At 53.5% G+C, this 21021-nt stretch overlaps 1 protein-coding gene across 4 annotated transcripts; it reads right to left on the bottom strand.

Annotated features, from left to right (window-relative positions):
- Positions 1 to 190: 190 nt before the first annotated feature.
- Positions 191 to 16941, bottom strand: FAM163A (family with sequence similarity 163 member A). Of its 4 annotated transcripts, XM_033068139.1 has the most exons (6): positions 16688 to 16941; positions 16422 to 16568; positions 4923 to 5018; positions 4531 to 4553; positions 3941 to 4055; positions 191 to 3119 (listed from the first exon to the last, which is right to left on the bottom strand). In XM_033068139.1, exons 5-6 carry the CDS (start codon positions 4031 to 4033, stop codon positions 2712 to 2714), a joined length of 501 nt encoding a protein of 166 aa, XP_032924030.1. In that variant the 5' UTR covers positions 4034 to 4055; positions 4531 to 4553; positions 4923 to 5018; positions 16422 to 16568; positions 16688 to 16941; the 3' UTR covers positions 191 to 2711. The 4 variants fall into 4 exon arrangements, with proteins under 4 accessions (XP_032924030.1, XP_032924033.1, XP_032924031.1 ...); XM_033068142.1 differs by lacking the exon at positions 16422 to 16568; XM_033068140.1 differs by lacking the exons at positions 16422 to 16568; positions 16688 to 16941 and adding an exon at positions 15334 to 15398.
- Between the last annotated feature and the right edge of the window lie 4080 nt (positions 16942 to 21021).

A 21021-nucleotide genomic window follows, 5' to 3' on the forward strand; every position in this document is an offset into this window, starting at 1 on the left:
GCATGTGCCTAGGGAGGAGCCAAGGGAGGAGCAGGGGACACAAGAGGAGCAAAAGCAGGAGTAGGAAGGGTGGGGAGGAAAAAGCCTTGCACCAGTAGAGCTTCCAGGCAGCACTAGATAAAGCCCCAAGTGTTGCCTGCCAAAAGAACAGAAACCACTCCTAGTTTGTATTTCAAAGTCCTTGTTTATTTCTGACATTGAATTTGGACCCATAGCTGAACAACAAAGACAGAGAATAGTAACAGGAGGAATCTGAAGTGGAAAAAAATCTGGGATCCCTGCCCCTACCCCTACCCCATCCTGTTCTTCCACCAGCTCCCAAACCTTCTAATTCTCAGCTGCATCCCCTGTTTTTAGAAGCCTTCCAGACTCACCCATTTCCCTGTAGCTGTGCCAGACCCAGGGTGTGTGTTGGCTGCAAGGCCAACCCTCATCTTGGCCATCTGGCTGCTCTGGAACTGCCTCCCCAGCCCTGGCGCCTCATTAGCCTGCGACAGGTCACGCTTAATTTGCTTGTGACGAAAATGACAATGGAGTGGCCTTCCTTCAACTACAAGGGTAACCCACAGAAGTGTGTTATCCCCACCCTCTGGAGGTCACAGTGCTGCTGTGGCAGTGGAAAGCCTTTTTGTGTGCCAAGAGGTAGAGTTGGATGCTGGGAGCTGCTGTGTCCATGTGCTGGCTCTGCGCCTGCCAAGGGGATGGCAGCATGGGGCTGTCTGGCAGAGACCACGCTGGGACACATTAACTTCTCATGGCTCCCAGCATGATGAGACCTAGCTGAGCAGATGCTCTAGTGGGAAAGCATGGGATTTATCAAGTTAGCCAAGATTTTCTCCAGTTACAAACCATGTTTTCAGGGAGGAGCACCGGATGGGAGGCAGTAGGAGCTACAGATCATCGAGCAGTGGGATCCAGAGAGCTTTGCTGCTGGTAACTTTCATCTTCCCTCCTGCCTGCCCTTAATGTGAGAGGACATTAAAACATGCTATCACTATTTGGAGAATGGAAAGAGACTTTAAAAGCGATGTGGCCAGACCAAGTCTCCAGATAATGGGAATGCAATGTCTTTTTGGGCTGGAGGTGAGGGAGATGGTGCATAACATTTGCTCAGAAGTGTGTGTAAAATGCAGGCTGGGGCAAGGTGTTTGGTTACAAGGACCATCACCATGTTTTGTCTGGCTCCTTTTTTCAGACCAGAAGTGCTAAGGCATGGATAGGTGCAATGTGGTATGTCAGCCTTTTGCCTGGCAGCATGGACATTTGAGGCTGGTGCACCCTGTGTCTCTGTGCTGAGACCTACTTTTTCTGTGTGTGAATGGGGAGGTCAAGTCCAAATCCTTCTGTGAGCAGTGGGATCATTCCTAAATTGCAGTGGTAAAAATAAAACCCCACCACTCACGTTTCTGAGCAGTCCTATCCTATATTGCAAAGGCATGGCAAAGGTTTCTTACCATCGCCTCCAACAGCATCCGCAGGGATCACTGCTGTCCCAGTCCCTCCTCCCTGCCATGAATGGGAAGTGCTCAGCAGAGCAGTCCTGCACTGGTTGCTATGGAAGTGCCTAGGAATGATGGAGATGTCCCTTTAGTAATTTTTCACTTAATTTGATTTATGGAGGAAGAAGAAACTTTCCCACATTCATTTTTGCAGAAAGGCAGAGTCACTGGCTGTCACTCCCAGCTGCAGTGCCGGTGAACCCATGTTCACAACATGTTCTAGACACATTTAGGTCTTGCACCCTCTTCTTCCAGAAGCAAAAGCAACCACCACTCTCCAGTGGGAGGGCCCTGCAAAGCAGACATGAGCCAGTGGGCTCTGCTGTTGCTGTCAAAAGCAAAATCCATCCTAAAGCCAACCTTCCTCTGGCTGTCTGAGCTGTCAGGGTGGAGCTTTGAAAGCTGAAGGTAACCAAAACTGCAGTTATTTAGGTATTCAATTCTTCCCATAGTAAAATCTTGCCATATTCATGGGTCCAAGTTAAAATTGCTCCTAAGAAAGCTCGTGAAGAGTAGAAGAGGTGGGGGCTTTGGCCGCAGAAGGACTGGCCTGTGCCTGTTGGCGTGGGTGAGCACTTTTGCGAGGAACTTTGCCTCCCCAGCAATGACCTAAATTCATGTCTGGAACTTCTTCAGCACGTGTGAAAACCGAAGCAGGTGGGAGACGGTGCCCTATCTTACACTTGAACAGAAAAGCGAACTGCTAGCAGCGACTGACGCAGTACGAGGGGAGCAGGATGACCTGGATCTTCCCTTCTTCACTTCCCCATCGCTGAGGAGCGCTGCCATGCCCCGCTCAGCACTGGGATTCACTGGGGATGGCAGCTGGCGGCCGGTCAGCCCATTGCTCCGAGTGCCGGAGGCTGCGGGCGTCACCTCGGGTGGCTGTGTGGGGACACCAAAGGCCTCGCTGGGCTCAGCAAGCCAGTGGTAATTAAATTAGGTTGTACTGTACATAGCCCTCGTTAGACAAGTCCCTTTGGGAGAGAGAGTAAATAATAATGACACTTACGATGGGTTCGGAGGTGGCCGGCTCAACGCTGCCCTTTGAGGTCTCGCTCGCCTTCTGGCCCGCGAGGCTATGCCAGGCGGCTCCGCAGGACCGTGCCGGCCTTGGGCTGGGCTACGGGCTCCTCTCCTCAAAGACAAGTGCAAAGCCCCTTTTTCGGAGCCCTGCCGGCTGGGGACACCCTGTGCTAGTGGCAATGGTGACTACACCTCCGTGCTGATGGCCCGCGGGTTCGGGAAGCTGTCGCGGAGGAGGCCGTGGCGGCTCACCGTGTAGCTTTGCAGGGTGGCCATGTTGAGGGGCGGCCCCATCTCCTTGTAGCACGCGGGGGTGTAGGTGACCCTCTCGCCCCCGTTGCGCACCATGTCGGCAGTCCGGATGTAAAAGGGGGAGCCGTAGGGGGAGCAGCTCGGGCAGTAGGTGTGAGGCCCGTGCTGGTTGAGCTCGCTGGGCGGCGGCGCGGGGCTGCCCTGCCCGTCCACCATGCGGGAGCTGCAGGCGTTGCACATGACCAGGTGCGAGTGCGTGGGCAGGTCGGGCTCTTCCTCTTCCTCCTCCTCCTCCTCCTCCTCCTCTTCCTCATTGGAGTCATTTTTCTTGCAGCAGTAGTACTGCAGGAAAGGGAAGGGGTTGTGTGAGGGGAAGCGGAGCAGCCGGTGGGACAGCCCTGCCACATCCCCACTCCCCTCATCCCTCCGGGGCCTCTTGCTGATCTGCTCCATCATTCCTGCGTCCTGTGAAGCGGCAGAAGCCAGACAAAACCTGGACCTGAGCATGTTGCAGGAGGCACCTGCTGGGGAACTCACCCCCATCCCCCGTGAGGTTTGCAAGGGGAAGGTATTTCATCCTGCCTGCTGAAAACTGCTCCAAGTAAGCGCTGCGCTTTTCATCACACGGGCATTGCTGCATGGCACAGACTTCACATTAACTTTTAAAGAGCAGGAGGTTGTAGCTAGCCGTTGTTGAAAGCCTCCACGGTTGATTTACAAGGGGGAAAAAAATTATATAAAAATCTCCATTTGCTATTGCAAACCCAGCCAAGCCTGCACCTCACTCAGTAAGTGCTGCAGAGCCTCAAAAGCCTCAGGGCAGTACCCTCCACACCTAGGGGAGGGAAGGACATGACTGCAGCACCCGGGGGGATAGGAGGTTTCAACTCCTTGCCATCACAGGCAAAAAAAAAAAAAAAAGCCCATCTAGACTCTTCATGCAGCAGCACCTTGGGCTGGGCAGCACAAAATCATAAAATATCCCGAGCTGGAAGGACCGAGTCCAACTCCTGGCCCTGCACAGGACAGCCCAAAAATCATACCATGTGCCTGAGAACATTGTCCAAATACTTCTTAAGGTCTGGGAGGCATGGGGCTGTAACCACTGCCCTGGGGTGCCCATTCCAGTGCTCGTTGGGGGTGGCAAGGCAGAGGACACTCACCTGTAGCCTACAGTAGCAGAGCACAGCAATGATGCACAGTAGGATCACCGTCGCTAGGATTCCCCCGGTGATAACAACAGTTCCCGCTGTCATCCGACCGATTCTCCATCAAACTCTGGAAAGCAGGGACACAAAACTCACCTTCCCTGGTTTTGTCATCACGTCGTGGAGGTGATGCCCACAAGCCATTCCAAAATATTGGATCCTCATTCCCCTCTCCCCAGCTGGAAAAGCATCATCTAATATTATCCTCCTCCTCTTAGTGAGAGGACACCTGAGATGCAGCATCACATCCCCTCACTGTTATTGCTGCTCTGGCTTGGGGTCTTTGTCACCCCACAGTCCACTGGCAAAACCTCACCCTTACTGACCCAAAAGGGATGATTTCCACCCTCCAGCAGAAAATCCACTTCCTGCTTCAAAATGCAGGAACAAACCTGGGCTTTTCATCAGGCAAAGCCAAAGAGGAGCCTCTGAACTCCACAACCAGTCTGAGCCCAAAAACTGCAGCCCGGCTGCCTGTCAGGCCCTCACCAGGAGAAGCAGCCCCCACCCCCATCCCTGTGCCATGGTACCCAGGGGATACTCACGTTCAGTGACGGAGGCGTTGGACCTGGAAGAAGTGGAGGGAGAGGTTAGACGTGGCCTGACAGCAGCCTTTGCACCTGCCTGCCTTTCCCCACTTCCCAGGAATTTGCCTTGATTCAGGATCTGCAGGAAGCCCTGCTTCAGCCCGTGTCATTTTCTTTAATTTGAAGCAGGGAAAGGAGGCATTTCCCAAGCTTGGAGCAATGCTCTACAGGAACAGGGCGCAGGCCTGGCTTAGTCAGCACTTGGCTTTTCCACTTTAAAATTTATTACAAGGAAGGCAGATGCATCATTTCACTGATGTTTTAGGTGTCGCTGGGAAATGAAATCTCTCCTCCATCCATCCCAGGACAGGTGAGCCCCAGCATCCCCCCACCACCCCACAGACACTTACCCAGAAAAGGACAGGCAGGATGTGGCAGTCACACTGGCCCCAGGCCGGACGGTGGGGACAGGCAGCACCACATGGCCACAGGGAGACTCGGCAGCCCTGGGAGGGGAGAACAAGCAGAAAAACTCCACCATCAGCTCATCTCCCTTCCCAAAGGGGCTGCCCACTGTCCATCCCCACCAATGCCACCTCTGTCACCGCAGTGGGGCTAAAGAAATTGCTTTTTTTAGGGAGACTGTCAGGAAAGGTGGGTGCTGCAAAGGTGGGTAAAGCAAACTGCCAGGAAAGGATGATCCTGTGTCCCAGATCTGCCATTTCACCAAAACTGAGGACACTTCTTGTACCAAGAAATGGGTACAGCCATCGCCTCCCCCCCACCACTGCCCACCCCCCCAGCAATGCCCAGCGCAGCCGCATTTCATTATTGGCCCCCGTGTCCCTCTGTGCCTCATCCAGAGCAGGGATAATTGATAGAGCCCAAGTGCCAGCCCGTTGCAGCTTAGGAGATCTAATTACCCACTCACCACGCGGCCCTAATTAACGGAGAGAGGTGGCAGTTTCCAGGCGAGACCTTCCCAACTCTGCCCTGGCCCCTCTCTGCCGCACGCCCCAGCAGGCACAGTGTGAAACCTTCCTCCCAAAAAATCACCCACCCTCCTCACTCTGCTGCAGTGGTTTGCACATCCTGCCTGCCACAAATTGATTTTCAGCTCATGGGAAGTTCCTGTAGGAAGCCAAAAGGAGGGCACGCATTGGATTTCCTCCTTGAGCCGTTCTCACACACGAAACGAAGGAAAAAAAACCCCAAAGAAATCAATATGTCCATAACCCAGCTAATATCTCCATCCATCAGGAGACCCAGCACAGAGCTAATAATAGAGACCAACACACTCAGCTCCTTCTCCCTGTTACCAAACTGTACCCTGAACCGCTGCCAGGAGTGTGAGGGGACACACAGGGAGCCTTTGGTGCAGTTTTTACCTCCCCAGGTGCCTTCCTTAACAGGAAAAAGGTGACAGTGGGTGGCTGAAAATGGCAAACACTGACCTTTGATGACCCCAAGAGGGACACGCCGCAAGCTGGGCAGTGATGGATGGTGAAGGCGGCTATTCACGTCCAGAAAACTTCGTTTCATGCGAGCTGTGATTTGATTTAGAGCTTAGAGAGCAACATCCAATTAGCTTGAGGACTGGAGTGAACAGGCAGCCCTGGAGAATGACCCTGGGCAAGGAGGGACTAGCCTTGGGGATCCTTTGGTCACCTTGGAGATCTGAGTGCCTTAGAGGATGGTTGGGCTTCCACATGCCCCATCTCTGGTATTCCCATTTCTGGGAATGCCAGGATCAGCATTTCACTAGCCCTGCTGAGGAACTGGGCCCTTCCTTATTAAAACAGTGAATGTTAAACAAAGGCAAAAATGAAAATGAAGCACAAGAGAAGTGCTGCCTTTCCTCTTCTCTTTGGAGGAGGTGTTTTTCAAGAGGAGGAAGTTCCTGCCCTTCTCCTTCCCCGAACCCAACCCACTGTGAACCCAGAAGCTCATTTTCTACCAAGTTTGTGCCTGTAAGAAACTTTCATTAGTCCACAGCTCTCTCCTGCATGGAATAAGGGAATGTAACACCTCCCAGGTAAGGAGCAAGAGCCATAGTCTCAGGAGTAACTGGGGTTTTGGGAATCACAAGTTAATATGTCCAGAAACAATTACAGCAGGCTTTTTACATCTCTGCCACCAGGAACCAGCCCATACCCATTTTCCATCCACCCTTCCCAAACACATCCTAGCGTGCTGGGAAAGGAGCATTTTGGGCTCCACTGGCTCAACTCCACACAGCCCCACCACTCCATCCCAACAAAAGGACATGCATCTTTGTGCATCCTATAAAAGCCTGGGCTGCACTGTGAGTTGAGCTGTCCTAGAGAGGATCAAGACACAGAGGCATCCCAGGGGATGGATCCGATTGGACAAACCCAATTCTCCGAGGCACAGCCCCATTTCTCCTTCCGGCTTAAAAGGGGAGTCGAGGGTTGTTTAAATATTTAAATATCCCAGGTCGAGCAGGTATCTTGCACTCACTGGTCACCTGCTCCCGGGTGGCTCAGAAGAGGCAACAACCCAAGGGTGGCCGCAGGGACCCTCTGGCACACAAATCATCTAAATAAAATCAGGATTTATACAAGCAGGGCTGCGTTACCCTCCCTGCCTTTCAGGGAGTGAGCAGAGCGGTGTCACTCAGAGCAGTGACACTCAGCAGAGCGGTGACACTCAGCAGTGTCACTCTGTCCCCTGTGGGTTGGGAGTGAGCGAAGGGTGGGTCCAGGGCTTTATCCAACTCCTCCGGGCAGAGCCCTTGCTGCAGAGATACATTTTCTTTAACGTTGCTCAAAGTTACGGCCTGAAAAGTGATTCTGCGAATGAGCGGCATCTCAGGCTTCTATATTTATTCTCCTCCGATGATGTCCATAGCAGATTTGCACGGTTTGCAAGCCAGTGGCGAGGGTTTTGCCAGCCACCAGCCCTCCCAGCCCAGCTGAGACATTCCATCCTCACTCACCCAGGGTGTCCCCACAGCCTCGAGCTCAGTCCTGCCACCCGACAGGGGTCAAACACTCACACCAGAGCTCGGGAGCAGGTTTAGACTGGGGGAGGGCATGGCTGTACACCAAGAGCATCACGCCGAACCTTGCCCCGAGTTCTGCCCCGAACCAGGCTCTGCTCTCCTGGTTTTGCTCTGCAGCTCGCGGGATAATTCAATGAAATGTCTGCCTGGTAAATTAGCCCGGCCGCTGCCTCACCAGAGTCATCTCCCAGGGCCTAATTGGAAAAAACCAGCATCAGGGGCTGCCTTTTCAAAACAGATTATGGCAGCAAACAACAGGGCAGCTCCCAGGCAGCCGTGACCTGCCCCGTACAGACCCGGCCTGGCGAGATTCAGGGGGATCAACTCTCTGCTGCAAACCCTCAGCCATGGGGCAGGATAGATGCTCAGGCAAGGCTGGGGTCCCCCAAACTCCCTGTGTGTCAGGTGCTCTGTGCAGCAGAGCATGAGGGGCCAAACCAAGCCACAGGGGGCAGAGCCACACAAACAAGCCAAGCCGGATGAATTTTTGCCTAGAGCAATGGCACTGTGTGATGCAGCTGGTAGCCCCCCAGCAGCCTCCCTCTGGTCCCAGTGCTCACCTCCAGGCTTCCTGCCCTGGTGGCAAAGCCCTGGCTCACTGTGAAGCCAAATCAGCTGAACCTGCTGCTGGTTCTGCTGGAGCTGTACTGAAGTCTGAACCAGTCTGCAGACAGAAATCACAGCAGCACTTGGGAAAACTTTTATCTCTGCCTGTTGCAGAAAACCCCAAATAAGGTTTTTCCCAGCAGAAAGGGTGTTTTGTGTGACTCATTTCCTCCCGGAGGCTTTTGCCTGCTGTGATGTCTTTTGGTGCCTTGAGCCATGTGGGAGTTTCCCAGCAGTTTTGCTGCAGCCAGCACCCTGCACCTGGCTATCACAAGGGCAGCCAGGTCGCAGAGGTGACACTGTCCCCCAGCTGAGACTCCAGTGAATCAGTCAGACAACGAAACCAAAAATTCTGTGCCCTGCTGCAAGTCTGCCTTGCTCTCTCTCCACTAGCTGGACCAGCTCCCCAAGGCTCCCCATTGCCTCTTCCCAGCCCGGCAATGGGAAAGACAAAACACCAACAAGGATGTGAAACCAGCTCTCTTCTTGCAAAAGCTTTGTGGAAATGGCAAGATATCAATCACAATTTAAAAAGAATCAAACACCTTCAATGGTGGCAGCTACCAGCATACCCCAGCTCCCGGGTGGGCATGAAGGGCTGCACCCCTGCTGTAGCACTGTGCTCCTGACCCTCCAGGAGATCCCTTCTCCTGGCCATCAAACTCCATCAAAAACCTCCTCGCCCACCCAGGTTCACTGCCTCCCACACCACACCTCACCCTGCCCATCCACCCCATCACTGGGGTGGGAGCCCCAGAGAACTTCCCTGCCGAGCAATTTGTCTTTACAGCCACAAAGGACCAAGCATCCCCCTCCAATCTCTGTCCAGGTGTGTGAAGCCCCGGCACACCCTGGGACCAGCTGGAACATCCACATTCCTCTCCCTGGGAGCCCTCCTAGCACTTCTCAGACTTCTGGAGGAAGGGCAGCTTTGCAGGGTGGGACTTCTCAGGCATGGATTATCCTGGTATCTTGTTACTTGGACATCTCATCTGCTCTTTATCTCCTTAAGCGACTATTCAGATCCCATCCTGCCTGCCCGTGTGGATTAACCACAGCCATGGATACAGGATGGAGGAACACAGAAGGGACTGTCACCCCACCCTGTCCCCAAAAACACAGACACCAAACCCCATGGGCTCAGCCAGGGCTAGACCCGGATCAAGGCAAGTCTCTACATAATGACAACCCCATTTGCACTCTTCCTCATTGCTCCTCCTCATTTAAGCCTGGGCATTTTAAATGCCAGGGCAGGAGAATGGCAGCTCCCTCCTCATCCCCCCCGCACGTCTCCTACCCGCTGTGTTTGCTCAGCCAGCTCCCAGTCAGCCCAGTTCGGGAGCCAGGGTGGGTGGATGCAGTCCTGGGAAGGGCGGTGAGCAGCCCCAGACACAGGGAAGGTGTCAGACGTGGGCAGCCCACAGCGGGATGGGAATATCCTGGGCCTGATCCACATGGCTCATCTCCCGCCGCTGTGCCCAGGGCTCCTGCCGGGGCAGCTCCTGGCAAAAGCCCCGCGTGGCCAAGGCCAGGAATGTGTGCCGGGGAGCTGCTCCACCGTGCTCCCAAAATAACCAGGGACAAAACCGGTGGCATGAAGCCAAGTCACACAGAGAAAGGCTTTTGAGATTATCCTGCACGTCAGATCCCCACGGGCGCTCTGGAGCCGGCCAGTACCTGGCCAGCATCCCTGCTGCAGGCACTGTCCCTCCCAGCACCCACACATCCATCCCCATGAGGACCAGCTGCAGCAGCCAGGAGTGGAACAGGCCAGGACGCTGGGTGTGTCCCAGGTGAGATTGACCCTTGCCAAAAACCTGGAGAATTTTCCCACACACGTGTGCTAAAGGCTTGAGACCTTGCCTATGGCCACAGCCTGAGGAGAGCCAGAGCCCAGGCTGGATCCTGCCATACTGTGGACCCCTGGAGAACACAGACCTGAAGAGCAAAGGCTTGGATGTTACTCGCACCCCATGTTGCCCCTGTCACAGTGGGTGCTTACAATGTCCAGCAAAAGACATGGATCCTTGTGAGATTGGAAAGGATCGGGAAAGGTTATTTGCTTCCACCCTGATTCCACTCTTGGAATTGCTGATTTCCACCTTGTACTGCTGTGGGTACCCCACAACTGATTTAACCCCATGGCAAGGCACCAACACAGCTGCAGGTATTCCCCAGCATCAGCCAGCATTCCCAGCACTCGCCCCAGACACTCCCCAGCAGTGGGATGGAGCCAGCCTCCCATCAAAGATGTTCCACTGTTTATTCCCAGCCCTGGTCTCTCCAGCATTCTCATTGCTTCAGGATGAAACCTTCAACTCTGCACGCCAGTGGGCTCTTCCTGTCAGGGCAAGGACATGAAAACCTGAGCTGAATCCCTCCATTCCCTAGGGGCTACAAATACACTCTGTGGATATATGATCTTCTCCCTGGTTTGATTTTCTTGCTCCTCCCACATAGGAAGGTGCATGCTCTCCTCTCCAGTGAGGCTAATTCCAGTGGAACTCAGTGACACCAAATGCATCTTCATCCCAGGCACACAGCAGAAGAGGAGGACCAATCCCAGTAGCACTGTTCAGAGAAACCCCACAGAGCATCCCCAACAAGATCCAAATGAGCAGTGAGTTTCCCTCCAAAGATTTTTTTCATTAAGCCAGTTTCTCAGCAGCTGTCTGTGAAACAACCCCCAGGACAGCTTCTTCTCCAAGGCACCACTTCATCATCACCCTTGTTGCCCTGGACATCGATGCCATCTCACCCTTTCCACCTCATTTCCACCATTCCCATGAAAATTCTTTCCCCAGTTTCCCAGTTCCCACAAAGCTCTGTCATTGCTGCCCTATCCCAGTTCCTCCTAGCCTGACACATGAAACACAACTTGTGCAAAACCTTTCCATGCAGCAGCAAGCCCTGCTCCTGAAAGCAAAGCCCAGGGGAAAAGCTCTGGATGAGGCTGGAGCCTCTGTAATCCCATCAGCTGCAGTCCCCCGGCACGGCACACCGGGGCAGATCTGTTGTGCCATGGCATCACCCAATTTATATGTTTTGCTAAAATAAAACACAAAGTAAATTCTCTGTCTCATCCCCTGGGTTTAACCCATGCCCTCCCACAACATGGGAACTAGTGGCTGAAACAGTGGCAGGTGTTTGAGGGGTGCTGCTCCTCAGCATGGGATGTCCCTGTGTCCTGCCAGCATCTGCCCTCCTGCCTGCAAGTGTGCCAGCTAGACAGCCACTGTGGAGGTATTCAGTTAACAAAGACATCATTAGGAGTAATTGCACTGCTTACCAGTCAAGAGGAATGAAGGGAGAGAAGCCTTGTGTTTGCCCATAAAGTGAGGGGCCACCACCATCCTTCTTGGTTTAGGAGGTCTTTATATTCCATCTACATTACAGTTAGGAAAACTGTATGGATGCCTATTGATGATCCACTGCACTTTCCCTTTCACATTTTGCTGCTTGCCTCATATTCATCTCCATCCAGCCATGAAGCCAGCTGAGATGTCTTCCATCTGCCTACCAGATCCAGGTAAGGGTTATCAGGTAATGGCCATCAGCATTTCTAACAAACCACGTACATCTGTGCCCACTTCCAGATGGGCAGGTGCCCTTTGGCACCAGGGAACAGACAACCCCCAGATCATAGCTCCTCCAACAAAAAACCCAACCCTAGGCCTGGTTATAGTTTAATTCCACTCTCACAGTAGTTGCTAATCTGCATGGTGCATGGGAAATATCTTTTTTTCCAAGGGAAAAGGAAATGGAGGGTGCCAGTCCCGGGGAGGAGGGCACAGGGAGGGGCAGCCTCTTCCTCCTCATGATGCAAGACCTGCTGCTCCGACTGCCAGCATCCCCCCGGCATGTTCACTTGGAGTAGAAACAGAGATTTATTTTAATGACTCATTAAAGCCTAATTGCATTCAGGCAGCAATACAGAGAGAGGAGCCTCCCACGTGCACCAGTACTACAGTCAGGAGGGCTCTCGGAGCCTCCCCGAAAGCGCAAGGCAGACAGACTGTCTCTTTTTAGTGGGGCCAGACATCAGGGCCAGCTGCTGGCTCTGGAAGTGTGGCTTTGTGATCAGGATCCAAAAAACAACCCAGAAAACTCTCTGATCTTCTCTTCATTTGCCTCTGTCTGCCCGATGTGGCAGCTGCCACCAGCTGCTCATCCCTGAGCTCCAGGGAGATGTGACTTGCCGTCTCCAGGGCTCTGGGTGACCATTTCCTAGCCCTGGGGACACAAGTGTTTGTAACTTCCCCCTGGGCTTCCAAGGACCCCAATAACAGCAGCAGGGTGGGATCTGCACGGGAGCCACCCCAGGTCACCCAGGCAGAGTTGGACATGACACAGGGATGAGCTGCTCCTCCCATCCTGAGGGTACCATGAAGTGGCCATGCTAAAAACCAGCCAAACCCCACCCCTGGAGATCCAGGGAAACCCTTGCTATTGACACCACGTACCTCATCCCTCCCAGCGGGGTGCAGACCTAGTGACAGCCAGGCCACCCATGGGAACAGGATCTTACAGCCACTCTGACCTCCAGAGATTCCCATCCTCAGGACACATTCTGGGAAGCCCCTCCTGCTCTTGTCACCAGAGTGAGACACTCACAGTACCCACAACGATGCCAACGGTGTGTTGTGGGAGGACAGCCCGTCTGGAGACAGACACCCCGTGGGATGGCCAGGGTTACCCAGCCACAGCTCTGCTTTCCAAGCCACCAGGAATCCATCTCTTAGAGAGGACCATCCATTGGGATCCTGGACCAGGCCCCATGGCTGCACACACCAGGGAAAGCAACGCCACACATTGCTCTGGGGGCAAAGGCAGGGCACAGCACCTGACCCAAACCCCACTATTTGTGGTAAATCCAAGTGGAGTCATTCCAGGATCAGGTCCAGGACTGACTTTCCCATAAAGCTACAGGGGAGGCTCACCTGCCGTTGCTTTACAGGACTACTCGCACTCCTTTCACGCACTGCATCCCAGCCAGAGCAAGGAGGTGCACTGGGCACGGGTGAGCTGGCCCTGCAAGAGCTAAACTCTTTGCTGGATTTCAGACCAGCTATTTTTTTTCTCTCATTGATCTATCACACAGCAGGGCTATAGACTCATCCATCACTCAGGATGCTCCACCTCCCGCAGCCCCATCAGGCAGGAGTGGGGCTGGCCGGGGTGGTCACGCACACACAGCCACTTGCGCCCAGTGAGAAGGAAAACCCAACATGAAGCCTCTGAATGTCTCCTGCAAATGAAGTGTGAAACTCGCTTTCAGGAAAACAAGGATAACAGAGCCACGATAAATATTTCATCCTGGTGGGAAAGCAGCGACAGGGAAGGTTAGGAGGGCAGAGATGCCAGGAGGGACAGGGGGCAGCAGGGATGGAGGATGAAGTGGGAGAAGGTGGAGGCAGCTGGGGCAGGGAACAAAAGGAACACCGCAGCCTGACCTTATTTCTGTTTGCCACTTGCCCTGGGGACTATTGAATTTGAGGCATGACCACAAAGTAGCTCCTAGAAATAGGAGCATATCCTGTGTTCCTGTTTGTGACCATGGCTAAAGTGGGTGATCCTGCACTAGCTGAGAGCAGCTCAACCAATGCTCCATCCTAAATTTTCCCAGTAGACACACACAGCTGCCCAACTCTCCTGTTAGTCCGTGCACCCAAAATGCCCCATACAAAATGGCTGGAGGATGCTCTGCATTTTTCCACAGAGAAGGGTTTGCCAAGCGGAAAGGGTCTTTTGGGCTGGAACAGCGCAGGGCTGAGCTGCCTCTCCTGAGCAGATCTCTGGAGCTGGCTGTCCTCATGCCTGTGGCCAGGCTGAAATCCAGCACTTTGGAAAGAGATGGACGAGGATTTCACATCACAGCAGAGATGGTGCTGGAATAGGATCGGACTCACTGATCTGATGTTCACCATCACATCGAGAATGGCAGCCTACTGATGCTCTCCCCTCGGATTTTCAACAGGTGAAAAAGTCCTTCCTAGGAAAAGCCTTTTCTCCTAATCCCTGGCAAAGCCCCGGTTTGAACCTTTAGATCCTACAAGAATGATGCTGAATCCCAACCAGTAGCCCCAGTACACACAGTAACCCTCAAACAGCCTCACAGGGAATTCTGAGGCTTAGGCAAGCAAGGGGCAAAACTGGGGAAGGGGAAAAAACCAGCTCCAGAAGCACAAAGCCTCTGTCAGGGTGGAATATTCCACCACCCCTTAGAAAATCTCTCTGCTGGAGAGACAATCAATAGTACACAAATGAAATACAGCTGAAAACACTAAATGTTCCCACATGCCGTTTTGGAGGGAGTAAAATCCTTCAGGATAACCTTAAGAGAAAACAAAAGCCAGGCAAATAGCTCAAGCACAGGTCTCCTTTAATTACTGCAGCCCAGTGAGAGATAAAACAGAGATCCTTCAGAATAAACAAAAGGATTTGATTTCCTCCTCTTCAGCAAAGGCAGCCACCATTTCTATGGAGAGGTTTGGTGGTGAGGCTGGGGATTTGATAGGCTGACATGTCCTTGATAAATAGCAAAGCTTTGGGCCCAAGAGAAGGAGCAGGAGGCTGGTACCCTGGCTTGGGACTTCCAAAACTTCAAGTGGTTGCCAAAAAGTAGGTTTAGAGATGGGAAAACTCTGTCCTACCCACCCCAGCTGCCATCAGAGCTCACGGGAACTGAACAAACCCAGCACAGTGCTAAGTCGGACCACACAAGCCCGAAAAAAACGAGTCGGGATCTTGTAGGGCACCACAACCCAGCAGCTTCGCCCAAACGAAGCTGTGGCGCAGGGACTCGGCGCAGCCCCGGGATTCAAGGAGCAGAATGATGCAGGGAACAGGATGATGCAGGGAGCAGGATGATGCTGGGAGCATCCCACCCGAGCATCCCAGCCCGTTGTGCTCGGCGCCCCCCACCACTCGGGCTTCCCCCTTCCCATGGCAGCCCCAATCCCCGGCAGAGCCCTTCCCCGGCCCCGACGCCCCGGAGAGCGGCGGAGCGGGGTCGCGGTGCCCGAGCCCTACCTGGGCACCCGGGCCGGGAGGGAGCGGGCGGCGGCGGGTCCGGAGCGCGGCGGCTGGGGCGGGGACGGGCCGGGACCGCGGGGGAGGGCCGGAGGAAGAGGAGGAGGGCAAGAGCAATAACAGCGGGAATAATAAATAATAGGAAGAAGAATAATCACCGGAGAGTGGAGCGGGAGCGCCCAGGCGGGTCCGGCCGCGGGGGAGGAGTTTGCCGGGGCCGGAGCTGCCGCCCCCAGCACCGCCCCCGGCCCCACGGTAGGGAAAGAGGGAGGACACCCACTCAGCACACACAAAGCCTAGTCTTCTCCCCGGGAGCACGCACTGGCAGCACCCCCGAACTCCTGAGTACCCTTCAGTACCCTCAAAGCCAAGCCCTACAGCATCCCGTCACTGTCAAGTCTTCAACATCCCCATGCTCTGGTCCTGCAGCACCCCAGACATCCCAAAGCCACTCTTGGCAGTCCCCTGAGCACCCCCATCCCTAACAGCATCCCCTGATGTCACCACTGCCTCGGCCCCATGCTGATGTCTGGAGGGTCTGGCTTGATCCATTCACCATGTCCCAGCTACTCATACTCCTCTGCCTCTGCAAACAGCTAGGAGAAAAACCATCACACACCACTGCCACAGGGATGAGCCAGGCCCGGGGGTGGGGATGCCAAGCCTGTCCACCATTTTTCAGACAGAACAACGTCCCCTCCCCACGACTCCCGGTAAAACACATCTCTTTGAGCAGACACTGGTTCCTCAGTGTGAGGCTGGAGCCACTGCTGGCTTTGCTGCAAGCTCAGCCCACTGCTGGGTGCCCCAAGTCCATGCTGGCACTGGGAAGCATAAAAGGTATTGTCCCCAGTAAGATTTTCCAGCTACTGGGAAGCTTTGAAGCTCCAAAGCAAGAGTTTAAGCTGGAGAAGGTACAGTTTGCAGTTGGCATCGCCTTTGGAAGCAGACAGCTGCTCACTGCTGCGAGCTATGATAAAGATAATTGAATCTCATGCCTTGCACCACAAGCTGACCGCTGCGAGTATGAGGATTACTGTGCCAGGAGAATATGTGTTTGCCTGTTTCTCTCTGATTTCGGTCTCAACAGGGCATGGCAAGGCAGTGCAGCTTGGTGGGATCAATGCAGAACCTCTGCTACAGCGAGGCAAACTCTCCTGTGCTTCAGTTTCTAAGGACAAGATACCACTGATACTTTTCCTCCCTGCAGAGCAAGCTATAAAGCTGGGCAGAAAACACCACTCACCTTCTCCTCTGTCACCTTGCTGTCCGTCAGGGCATCCCGTTAGGCACGGATTGCTCTCCCTGTTCTTCCAGCCCAGCCCTTGCAGCTGCTCGCTGCCAGTGCCAGGAGCCCGAGCCGCTGATTTCTCCCCGGGATCCAGCGGCAGAGCTGAGGCGGGAGGAAATAAGCGCTCGTTTGGATGCAAATGGCTCTGCGCCTTTAGCAAAAGGGCAGGATGAATTATGAAATGCAAAGGCGAGATAAGTGGATCCTGCCACAGCACTTACCCTCGGTGCTGCAGGATCCAAGCGCCGGCTGGCTGCGGGATGAAGGGCTGCGTGGCACACACAAACACCTGCACTCAGCCCGGCCAGGGACAGCCTCCCTACTCCCCTGCCGATAGGGGAATCCACATCATCCACTCCAGCACATCAGAGGGCTGGCAAATACAGAGGAGCACTGGGCGAGAAAAGCAAGCACGAGGAGTATTTCTGCGCATTTTCCCGTTAGCTGGGCTTCAGAGCTGCTGGAGGGATGGGAATTGGAGACATCCAGGCGAGCAGGGAGGAGGAGGCCAGGAAAAGTGACAAAGTCATTTCCTGGGCTGCTCTGAGCAGGATGCAAGGAGGTGATGACAGCCCAGGATGCAGGGAGAGCCACTTCTCCCCTCGGCAAGTGCTGCCAGGGCCATGGGAGGCATTATCACAGCTAATTCAGGAACTGAGATTTTGCCGTTTCCATGGATGGACATGGAAAATAGTTTATTTGGGATTAAGGAGTCACTTGGCTTACACAGAGCTGAGATTGCCCAGATCCAGATGATGCTCCTCCATCACCCCTGTGGCTCTGGCCCAAAGCAGGCGGGCACTGCAGGAGATCACAACAAAGTGAATGTGAAACAGCATCGCTCCAGCGAGCAGGTTATCAGCTCGCCTGATTCCAATGCTGGTCTCATTTTTTTCCCCCTCAAGCTGTCTTTCCTATTGTTGTTTCATTATTTTTTAAAGCAATGCATGGGTGACCAAACAGAACAGAGAAGGTGGGATTCCCACTTTGTGGTGGCTGGGAAAAAGCTCAGAAACAGGAGTACCAGATGCTCTGTAATCAGGAAGAAAATTAAAGCCGAAGTTTTGGTTTTCAGTCAATGTGGTTTTAAATAAAACACAGCATTTGGGAGGCTCAGCTGGCACGTTCAGAGTGTTTGAGGTTAGCACTGCTGGCAAATCAAGCAGCAGTTTGATACAAAATACTTGTCAAGTTTTTATTTCAGTTTGTTTTGGGGCAAGAGCAACACAAAGCACCTGCAAAGCATCCTGCCTTGTTGGCATCTTGGGATCAGCTGCTGCCAGGGCACCACAAACAGCTCAGCATGCCCAGGCCCCAGGTACATGGGTAGCCTGGCAATAGAGGGATCATGAGCCTGCCAGACTCTCACCCTCTGCAACCCTCAGATGTTGACTTTAAAGCTTGTAAGTGTCGCAGCTAATCCTGTGAGGCTCAGCATGGGAAGCTCTTGTGGGTTTTATGAAGTTCCACCTTTCCCATGCTGGAAAGGATTTCACTGACTAGTTTTTTTAAAAAAAAAACCCATAAAATACTTCTGGTTCCTTCTGGGTTTTTCTCAGTTGTAAAAAAGTCTAAGCCCCCAGACTTCTCTTTCCACAACCTTATTCATGAGGTGAATATTCAGGTAAATAACTCAGCGAGTTCTTTGTTTAGAGGCTTCTTTCATAGAAAACCTGTGAGATGCCCAGGTGTGTGCACAGAGCCCCAGCCCTGCCACAGAGCCCTGCTCCTGGGTGCCCTTGCCTTGGTACACCTCACCCCCCTGCACTCCAGCACATCAATCATTTCCTTCCTGTTCAGGCCAGCGTTTCCACCAGCCCAAAACGCTGATGCTGAAGGATGCTCAGGAGCTGAACCTGCAGCTGCTGGCAGGAGAATTTATTTCGTTCTGTGCTAGATCTTGCTTTTATTTTCATTTTAGCAGAGGCCAAGGCTGCTGTATCAATCAAAAAAAGCCTGACAGTGCCAAATTCTGTCCTCACCTGCAAGTATTCTGCTCCTCACAGGTTTCAAGCTCTCTAGTTGCCTTGTGCACTCAATATCAGGGCTTCCAGGCAGATAACGGGGGATTAACTCATGGAAAAGTTCCTCGGGAGTCAGACAAAGCGTGTTTCCGTGTCTCTGGTTGGGGAGTGAGTGTATGCATAGGTTACAGTGTCTCAGCACAATCCTGTGATACCCTTACTCCTCACTGGACCTTCATCCCTCTCATCCCTGTCCAGGTGCATATGGCCACAGCCTCCCAAGCCTGCCTGCTCCCTGGGGAGAGCTCAGCAGAGCTAATGCACAGCTTTGCCCTGCACAGCACATTTCCCATGCCAGATGTGCATTCATTAGTCATCATGCACCTCAGTGGGTTTGCTTTTGCCTGCACAAACACTGAAAAATGAGCCCAGCCACACAAGGAATATTCAGCAGCAGCTGCCCAGCAGCCCTGACATCTCCATTATCTGAGGGATGAGTCCATCCTGCAATCCAGGGATCATACATACCCAGGCACCAGTGTCACAGGAAGGTCTCCGTACAGCTGCACTCCCTCCCAAATCTGATGTGTTTAGGGGACTGCAGAGACGCCCCATCTTAGTGGGCTGGGGGAAAGATGTGCTGTGGCACCTGTGCACCCACTGAATGGGGCAGATGGTTGTTTTCCCCCAGGAGACAGATGGTTGAGGCAAGGTGCATCGCCCAAAAGAGAATCTTTCTCCATCACTACAGCTATCTAGGAACTCCAGCCCGGGTGTCGAGGACCAGGGCTGTCCACACGACCCTGTCTACAGGGACACACAGGGCTGCCCATCTGTGTGCTGGAGGAGAGACAGAATGAGCCTTGGCTAATATCGTTAGCCAAGAGTTATGCTTTCTCCTTCCCAAAGATAAATATCATTAATGCTCAGGCTTGAGTATTTCACATCCAGAGCTGCAATGATGTTCCCCCTGGGTAGGGGTTTGCAGCTTTGGGCTGTGATTAGGCAGCAGGGTAGTATTAACCCCTTGCACTCCCAGAGCATCAGCAAGATGGAGGAGGAGCAAGAGCTGCTTCCCTCCTTCAGCTAGCTCACTCTCCCCATCCCAAGGCATGGGAAGAAGCTCCAGGTGGTTCAAGGGACAGGGTTTAAAGCTATGGAGGGCAAATCTGGGTAGCCCATGGGGTACTTTACCCGTGTGCTCCTAGACTCTGCCAGGAGCGAAGGATGCACTTTACCTTACCTTGAGATAGTTTAGATGTGGGGAAAACATCCCATATTACATTTTAGACTGTTCAATCTAAAATTGGGATGAACTGAGTAAACACATCCTAAACACATCCCTCCAGGTTCATCCACCCCACGAGACACAGAGTGAGCCACACAAAGGGAACACACATAGGGTCTGGGCAATTTTGGGACAAAAAAGCAGGAAGGGACAGCACCACCAGCTGTATCCCTGGCACAGCTATGAGAATGGTGATGCCCATAGCAAACTTGGATGAATTAAAAACCTGTTGATTTTCACCCTCCTTGCCCAGCACATGTGAGGAGGCTGGGCTTTCCCCAACACACAGTGATCCTGCGGGGAAAGTGCTGATGCTCTTTCCTTCACTAGTGGATACAGGCTCTGGCATGAGACAGCTTTCCTTTTGCCCACCCACAAACATGAAGCTTAAATATTTGATGGATTTGAACCTCTTTTCCTGGCTCCAGGAAGGAAATATCCCACCTTGTGCACAGCTCCCCAGCAGGGAGGTTTTACCCTGCTCCAGTGCTCCCCTGGCTAGGGGAGATGGGCTGTGAGGGTGATGCTGTTTGGCTCTCGTGAGAGCCAAGGATATCCTTGGTGCATCGATTGCTGAGGGGTCTCTGTGCCTGCCAAGCCACAGCCCTGCTTGTCTTGGCAGAGGCCCATCGATCACTGTGGGCACAGCCACAGCACTGGGTTGGTAGGGAAAACATGCCCAAAGGGATTTGTGGTTCCTGTAGCGCCAAGCAGGGCCAGCAGCAGACACAGGGAAAAGCCCATCCCAGCCCTAAAGGGGGAGTTTGGGAGATGCTTAGTGGAGTAGGAAGGACAGACAGAGTAGAAGATTAACTCCTTGCAGCCGAGTGTGACCTTACCACACATACACCAATCACCTCTCCAGGCTCATGGTAACGCAAGCTCCGTGATTTGGTGGAGCATCCTCCCAGGGATCACCCATGGGTTATCCACGTCATAGGGCAGCATGGGGCAAACCCACAGGGAAGAAGTCAGGCTCATATACAGGCAAGCTTCAGGAGCCATCAGTGAGGAGCAAGGGGTGCAGTGGTGCTACCCCAACCCAATCAGAACCCCTAAGTCCCAGCAAAGGGCAGGGCTAAGACCTCCACTGGAATGTTTTCTCCTCTCTTTCTTTAGGGAGCAGAGCCCTCTCCAACCTTCCTGGCTGGGCAGGAGCCTTTCAGTCACACTCTGGCCATAATCAAGACAGCAGTGCCTGCCCAAACCCTGGCACTGGCTGCTCCTGACTGTGGGCAGACAAGCCTGGCTCTACTCTCCTTCAGCATAGCTGAGAGAGAGATCAGGGAAGATTGAGACACCA

The sequence above is a fragment of the Catharus ustulatus genome, chromosome 9, assembly GCF_009819885.2.
Source record: "Catharus ustulatus isolate bCatUst1 chromosome 9, bCatUst1.pri.v2, whole genome shotgun sequence".
Classification (NCBI taxonomy): Eukaryota; Metazoa; Chordata; class Aves; order Passeriformes; family Turdidae; genus Catharus; species Catharus ustulatus.